Consider the following 8212-nt stretch of genomic DNA (forward strand, 5'->3'; position numbering starts at 1 on the left):
TTCAAGCCTAAACTATCGTTCTGGCAACGAACTGGGAAGAGCCCAGTACAATGTTCTGGATCCGGAGCCTCAACAGAATTAATGAACTGTTCATGATCCGGAAATTAATATACGGTTTCATCCGGAAGATTTACAACCTATCATTGGTATGAGTGTAAAGATTTTTTCTTTCTTTTTTCGATAATCCAAATCCAAATCCGACAGCCAAAGTATTTCCAGAGAAAATGAATTTGTTAGAGTTTAGCACACACACACACACACACACACACACACACACACACACACACACACACAAAACACCGGGTTATTACATACACTTACTTTCTTTACACAAGTGAGTACTAAAAGAAAACACAAATAATGATAATAATTCAGAAGAAGAAAAAAAGAAAGGCATACTTTCATAAGTGTGTCAGGATTAGATCTCTCTCTCTCTCTCTCTCTCTCTCTCTCTCTCTCTCTCTCTTTAATGCATTCCTCCCCTTTTACCCCCCCTTCCTCCCCACCCCCCCTCCAACCCCGTGTATCCCTGAGCTGCTGAATTATCATCGTTATGAAATATGCAGCAGTAGTGAAAAGGCGTCATCGTATAGCTTGACTTGTCAAATGTTGCGTTGTGAGATACACACATCGGCATATAATATATATATATAAATAAAATGTATGCAAAAGTTTGATGAAACTCTGAACACCATTAGTGTGTGTGTGTGTGTGTGTGTGTGTGTGTGAGCGCGCGCGCGTGTGTGTGTGAGTGTGTGTGCGCGCGAAAGCGTGTATACATACATGTGTGTGTGTGAGTATGTGTTTGTTTGAGTGCGCGCGCCCGTGTGTGTGACCGTCTGTCTGTGTGTCTGTGCATGCACACACGCCTGTATTCCTGCCTGTATTCGAGTATACACATACATGGAGATATATATATATATATATATATATATATATATATATATATATATATATATATATATATATATGCAAGCGTACATGCAGGGAAAGAGAAAGAACACTTAGTCAGCCACACATCTTGTACGACGAGACTGGCCCTGAATCCATTAAATGTTAACGCTTCGTGGTAGAAGGAGGTATCTTTTCTTGGGGGAAGAGTCTTCACTGAAGCGGCGTTCACATGGATCTCTACCACTCTCTCACCTCGGTGGCCGTTGTTGACCGTTCCCTCAGTGCCAGACAAACGGTTCCACACCGTGACCCTTCCCCCCCCCCCTCCCCCACCTCCACCCACCCACACACACACAGCCACCTTTCCGGTTACAACAACAACAACAACAGTTCCCTGGCCTGCTCAACACCTTTCCTTCCATTCCTATAAAACTCCCAGTAAGAAGACGCACGGCTCTGATGAAGCAGACCTTAACATTGGTGGCTCATCTCTGTTCAGTTTACTCCACAGCAGCCGCGCATATTGAAAAAAAAAAAAAAAAAAAAATCAGAACTTGGGGCAGAACACTGTACAATTTCCCCGGCACTGTCACTGAGTTAATTAAAGTACGAACTAATACAATTTTTGGCACTATACGTTTGTGCCAGGAGTTGGAAGTTTTTGTGAAGATTTCGGTTGGAAGTGTCTGTCTGTGTGTGTGTGTGTAATTGTGTGGCTTCCGTCCTTTTGCAGGATCCACTCCAAATAAGGGAAGAGATGAAGGAATCGGGAACGTTCCCAGGACTGACTGTCATCACACTGCGTTCACTGGCTGGTAGTGGTCAGTGTCTCCCAAAGGTATGGTCACCACCGCTCCTGTTGGTGACAAAAGTCAACAAAAATTATTAAACACAATGGGGCATTATAAGTCAGTTAACAGACAAGACTACGCGGGGTGGAGTTTGGGGGTGCAGGGAGGGGGGTGGGGTGGGGTGGGGTGGGGGATGGGGTGGGAATCAATGAAAGATAGATCTATGAACACGATTTTTATAAATTAAACAAAACAGAATACATGAGACAGAGAGAGAGAGAGAGAGAGAGAGAGAGAGTGGCTGTCATAAATATTCCCTTTTGATCTAAGGGTACATCTGCACCCACTAGATAATAATAATGATAATAATAATAATAATAATAATGTACATTTATATAGCGCCCTTTCTCTCTTAGAGCTCAGGGCGCTTTATATGAAAGAAAAATATTACAAGTTACATAAAACATTCATGACCACTCTTTCTCAATCCCCCCCCCACCCCCCACCCACCCCCACCCCCTCAGACACACACACTCTCTTTCTCTCCCTTTCCCAATCTACATACATACAAAGTGAGCTGACGTGTTGGGGAGAACAAGGAAGCTGAGAGTGCTTATAGATATGGGTTTAAAAAGATGAGTTTTTTTAGTGATGAGCGAAAAGCAGAAGTTATATAGAATCAGATGCACGGATATGGTGAGGAAGGTTGTTCCAGATGTGAAGGAGCAGCAGTGAAGGAAGAACGTTCTCCACCACTGATAGTTCGAGGAAAACATATTACGGTCGGATTTTTTTTAAAATTTTCTGGGACTTCTTCCTCTGCGTTTGTGTTTGTGGGCTGCAACTCCCACGTCCACTCGAATGTACACGAGTGGGTTTTTACGTGTATGACCGTTTTTACCCCCGCCATGTAGGCAGCCATACTCCGCTTTCGGGGGTATTTTCTGGGACATGCAGTAAGTATCCGTATTTCCGGGACGCCCAGTCCATTTTTTTTTTTTCCAAGTATCCGTATTTCCGGGACGCCCAGTCCATTTTTATACATTTTTCCAGGACAAATACGGGCCCTCAGTAATGGTAGGCATGTTTGCCGGGCTTCATAAGAGAGAAGTTGTAGTTGTACACAGAGAAGAACTCTCTAAAATAAAGAAAACACCAGCAAATGCCAGCAAAGAAAGAGAAGAAGGAGGTTTCGTCAACAGAACATAAAGTCTGCACAAGAAATTAAAAGAACTGTGAACTAGAAACGACAGTCTGAATAATTTTCTGGGCAGTATTGCACCTAAGACCGCTGGCTTTCTCTTTCTATTATTTCTTCTTCTTTTTTTGGGGGGGTGGGGGGGAGTGGTGGGAGGTGGGGGATACAGGGGGGGGGGGAGGGGGCTATCCCATATTCCCCATCAGTTACGTTGCTCATTCTGACGAAGTCCCCCAGCCATCCCCCCCCCCCAACCCCCATCTACAGCCACACCCAGGTTCGTCTACAGGTCGCACACAGTCCCAGTCCCAGTGCCGGAGAGTCCACATGGAGAGAGCTCGATCCGTGTCATGCCGGCAAAAGACCACACACCAGAGGAGACCTCCCCCCGCACTGCTAGCTGAATGATTCACTCAGGTGGTGTTCAACAGTGCCTGTTTCTGTTTCAGCGCAATGAAGGACACCACCAACTACCACCCCTCCCCCCTAGCCCCCCCCCCCACCCCCCCCCCCCCCTCTACCAGACCCCCCGCTGCAAGACTTGGGGAAATCTAAACGCTAAGTAAACTTAACGCTGCAAGACTTGGGGAAATCTAAACGCTAAGTAAACTTAACGCTGCAAGACTTGCGAAAATCTAAACGCTAAGTAAACTTAACGCTGCGAGAATTGGGGAATTCTAAACGCTTAGCAAACTTACGCTGCGAGAATTGGGGAATTCTAAACGCTAAGCAAACTTAACGCTGCGAGAATTGGGGAAATCTAAACGCTTAGCAAACTTACGCTGCGAGAATTGGGGAATTCTAAACGCTAAGCAAACTTAACGCTGCGAGAATTGGGGAATTCTAAACGCTAAGCAAACTTAACGCTGCGAGAATTGGGGAATTCTTTCGTATAAAATTTCGCGTTACATGTTGCTCTTTAATAAAAACAAGGTATTCATTGTAATTTTGCCAATAAGTAAAAACCCAGTACGCGGTTTTGTATTGTTTTGTTTTTTTTGTTGTTTTTTTGTCAGCTTGATCAGTCAACCACTGTAGGCATTCATAAAGGTCCTTAACATACAAACACAGACAGACGGACTGACTGAAACACACACACACACACACACACACACACACACACACGTGTAGCAGGTGTGCCCACATCTCCCCCTCACCTTGAGGCTGTGTGAAGACAACCATCGAGTGTTTGGGCACACTGCCGTTACTGTTGCTGTTGTTGTTGTTGCTGCTGCTGGACCGACCCCCCCGCCGATGACACTGCCGACAGGTGTGTCCACGCGTGGTGGCGTTGCTGCCGTCGCTCACCAGGAGAGAATCACCTTGCTCCTTCCTGTACCCACCTCCTCCTCCTCCGCTTCCGCCTCTCCCTCCTCCTCCTCCTCCCCCTGCACGAGCGTGGACACGAGCTGTGTTGGAGGGCTGCTGGGGGGGATCTCCCTGACGAGAGCAGACCTCGCAGTGGTGCTGGTTGTGGGAGGGGCGGTGATGGTGCTGCTGCTGCTGTTGGTGGTGGGCATGACGGCCCGTGACTGTGGGGGTAAGAGGAGGTGGTCCCGCTCTTTGCTCCACGGCCCACTGGTAACGTCTACTGCCCGAGGACGTCCTCCTGGAGGACCCTGAGGAGTGACCGCTCGGTCGCTGGGAAGAGGTGGTGGCGGTGGCGGCGTTGGAGGAGGAATGGGGAGAACCGTGAACACTACGAAGATGGCGACCGGAACCGGAAGGGGCGTGGTGGGCGGCTCTGGCCCTGCTGGGGGTATGTACAAGGCTCCTGGAGCTGAAGGAGCCTGGCTGAGTATTGTGCGGGGCGTGGGGGTGGGGGTGAGGGTGGTGGTGGGGTCGGGGGTGGGGGTTGGAGTGACCTCTGCTGCGCACCAGGGGCTGGTGGTGGGCGGGGTGGTGGGGGTGGTGCCGCCGGCAGGACGCGCTCCGGGTCCTCCTGGGGTCCAACCCGGGGTGGTGGTCAGCGGGTGGGCGGGGCTTGGGGGGCCTGGCCGAGAACAGCAACGGTCCCGTGTCCAGCCCGGCCCGCTCAGAACCAGCGGCTGTCGTCACATCGTCATTGTCGTCGTCGTCGTCGTCATCGTCATCGTCATCCATCATCACTGAGGCGGTAACTTCGTGGCGGTTCCGCTTCACATCCTGCCTGTTGTTGTTGTTGCCTCTTCGCGAGCGTTTCTCCGGAGGGTTCTTCTCCAGACCACCGTCGTGAGGAATGTTCTTCGGATCGAGGTCACACTTCACCGGGTTCGTCGTCGTCCTCCTCACCCCGGTGCCGGGTGCGGCGGTGGTGTTGGTGGTCTCCAGATCGCCCGGCAGCGCCCCGGGCCGGGAGGGGCGGCGGGAGGTAGTGGTGGTGGTGGTGGTGGTACGGCGGGCACAGGCGGCGCACTGAATATCCTGAGATGATCCCTGAGTTGAACACATGTTATCACACAGCGCGCTCTCGTCGTCTCTGCCCTTCCGCGCCCCTCCTTCCCCGAGGACCACCTCCTCCTCCTCCTCCCCCCATCCCCCGCCTCGTGCACGATCACCACCTTGTCCTGATCCCTGTGCGTCACGAAGGCCTCGTCGGCCACCTTAGTCACCGTCGCCCGGTGGTGAGGGGGAACGCCACAAAGTTTACGCCGCGCCGACGCGGAGGCGGAAGTGGAGGAGGAGGGTTTCCCGGCGGTCACAGCCCGCGTGGGGCGAGGGTGAGGAGGAGGAGGAGGGGGCACCACCGGTGAGGAAGAGGACTTCACCTTCCTCTTCTCGCCCCTCTCCTCCCGTCTGCTTCCTCCTCCTCCTCCTCCTCCTCCTCCTGCTACCTTCCCCGCCCCCTGGTACACGCGCGAGTCGTCGTAGCTGCTGACGTCGCTGGAGTCTTTGGGGTCCGTGGAGCCGTACGTGCTGCGGTTGCTGTCGAAGAGGCTGGAGGGGTCCGCCCCGACCACGCCGGAGAAAACGCGCCCCCCTCCTCCTCCTCCTCCTGCTCCTCCTCCTGCTGCTGCTACTCCTCTACGCCCGCTCCCACAGCAGCAGTCGCAGTCAGCACTGCTGTCACTGGGGTAGGGGTCTGAGGAGGAACCCGACCCCTTCATGGCCGTCACGCTGAAAGTCCGCAGCGACCCCCACTTGTCCCACTGTCGGGGGTCCTGCAGCGCTGCTCCGCCTCCTCCTCCTCCTCCTCCGCCGCCGCCGACGCCGGCGCGAGTCCTGGGGCCGTACAGCCTGGCAGGGGCGTGACCCGTGGAGCTGGCAAGGAACACGTGCCGCCTGTGACCCGTACAGCCCAGGGGGGTCTCTTCCCCTCCGCCCCCGCCTCCAGCCCCACCGCTGCCGCACAGCACGTGCTGTCCGGACACCAGCGCCGGGGTGAAGGGGATGCCGGAGTGGTACGGGATGCACGGGGAGAGGGGGATGGGCCGAATCACTCCGCCTCCGCTTCCGCTTCCGCCGGCAAACCCCGACGACCCCCCTCCCCCTCCTCCCTCCTCCCGCCACGACAACGCCGCCACGTTCCTCCTTCCCGATGAGGGCGCCGCGTCCCGTCGTGACGTCGTCATGTACTCCCTGACGTCACGGTGACTCCCCGCGAAGCCACCTCCACTTCCGCCTCCACCACCCCTGACGTTTTCGGCGTACTCCCAGAACTGGTTCTGTCGAGGAGGGGAGAGGAGAAACGTGGGGGAGAGGACGTTGCCCTGGAGAGGAGGAGGAGGAGGGTGGTGGTGGTGGTGGTGGTGGTGGTGGTGCGCAGTCCTGGGTGTCCCCCCACCACCACCACCACCACCACCCTCCTCCTGCCAACCCCGCAGTCCGCACGACGGACCGCATGCGGAGGACGTAGAGGAAGAGGAGGAAGAGGAAGAGGGGGAGGGGGAGGGGGAGGGGAGGGACAGCGCCAGGGCGGCGGCAGAGGCAGAGGCAGAGGCAGAGGCAGCAGCAACAGCAGCAGTTGATGTAGTGGGGACCGCGGTGGTGATGTCTTTGGTGACGCGGCAGGACCCGGTGTCTGAAGGGCTGGAACCGGCCGTGCACTCGCACGAGGGACACGTCGCTCGTACCACCCTCCTCCCCCGCGCTGCTGCTGTACACGTGCAGCACGGTAGAGCATGGAGGCTGCTGCTGCTGCTGCTGCTGCTGCTGATGATGATGATGATGATGCTGTTGATGCTGCTGAGGTTGCGTGTAGGGGTGGTAGTATGGGTAGTGGGGGTGAGGGTGAGGATGAGGATGAGAGGAGGAGGTGATGGCGGTGGAGGAGGCGGCGGCGGCAGCGGCAGCGGAGGCGGAGGCGGAGGAGGAGCGGAAACTCCTGTGGGAGGACGCGGGGGCCACGCTGGGGGGCGGGAGGGGGCTGCTCCTCCTCTTCCTCCTCCTTCTCCCCCCACTCCTCCCCCTCTGTTGGAAGTCGTCATCACCGTCGTTGTCGTCGTCGTCGTCGGCGGCATCGACGTCATCATCGTCGTCGTCATCGTCGTTGCCAGCGTGGTCCGAGTCCAGGTAGCTGGGGTGGGGGTGGAAAGCGATGGCTACCTCTCGGATAGGATTGCTGTCCTCCACTACGACGTCCTCGTCATCGTCATCGTCCTCGTCGTCATCGGGAGGCAGACGAATGTGAGCTGCGCGGAGTTTTTTTTTTTTTGGGGGGGGGGGGGGGGGGGGGAAAAAAAGAAAAAAAAGGGGGGGTGGGGGGGAGGGAAAAAGAAAGTGTTAGACATTGCTGCTGCGTTCAGTTTTCCATCTTTCAACGAAAATAATTTCATTTAAAAAGTTAATTCACTACTCTGTGTTGTGTTGTGTGTTTGGGAGGGGTGGGGGGGGGTGTTGTTGTTGTTGCTGTTTTGTGTGTGTGTGTGTGTATGTGTGTGTGTGTGTGTATGTATGTATGTGTGTGTGTGTGTGTGTATGTGTGTGCGTGTGTATGTGTGTGTGTGTGTGTGTGTGTGTGTGTATGTGTGTGTGTGTGTGTGTGTGTGTGTGTGTGTGTGTGTGTGTGTGTGTGTGTGTGTGTGTGTTCTCTCGGTGACACAGTGAAAGTTGAACAGAGAGGGAGAGAGGGGGAGAGAGAGAGAGAGAAGAAAAAGAGAGAGAGATAGACAAGGAACGAGACAGGCACACACAGAGACAGACAGACAGACACAGACAGAGAGAGGGGGGGGGGGGGTGAGGTTCAGGCAAGCAGATGGAGACAGAAAGATCGTACAAAATTCCACGGTATTTATGCATTCGGTCGATCTTTTTATTTATTTATATTCATTTATTTCATTTCAATAATGCTATGAAAAAATTTGCAATGCATCAGTTCTCAGCTGAAGAAGTTTGTTTTTTTTCTCGTTAT

The 8212-nt window shown here is 53.8% G+C and overlaps 1 protein-coding gene across 1 annotated transcript in view; it reads right to left on the reverse strand.

Annotated features, from left to right (window-relative positions):
- Positions 1 to 1032: 1032 nt before the first annotated feature.
- LOC143287922 (uncharacterized) overlaps positions 1033 to 8212 on the reverse strand; it is a 104502-nt gene continuing 97322 nt past the window's right edge. Inside the window, exons 8-13 of the mRNA XM_076596165.1 lie at positions 6694 to 7493; positions 5962 to 6527; positions 5406 to 5799; positions 4749 to 5298; positions 4041 to 4673; positions 1033 to 1750 (exon numbers count right to left, since the gene is read on the reverse strand). Of these exons, the coding sequence (XP_076452280.1) occupies positions 1689 to 1750; positions 4041 to 4673; positions 4749 to 5298; positions 5406 to 5799; positions 5962 to 6527; positions 6694 to 7493 (3005 nt within the window). The 3' untranslated portion in view covers positions 1033 to 1688. The remainder of the gene's footprint in view (positions 1751 to 4040; positions 4674 to 4748; positions 5299 to 5405; positions 5800 to 5961; positions 6528 to 6693; positions 7494 to 8212) is intronic.

The sequence above is a fragment of the Babylonia areolata genome, chromosome 12, assembly GCF_041734735.1.
Source record: "Babylonia areolata isolate BAREFJ2019XMU chromosome 12, ASM4173473v1, whole genome shotgun sequence".
NCBI lineage: Eukaryota > Metazoa > Mollusca > Gastropoda > Neogastropoda > Buccinidae > Babylonia > Babylonia areolata.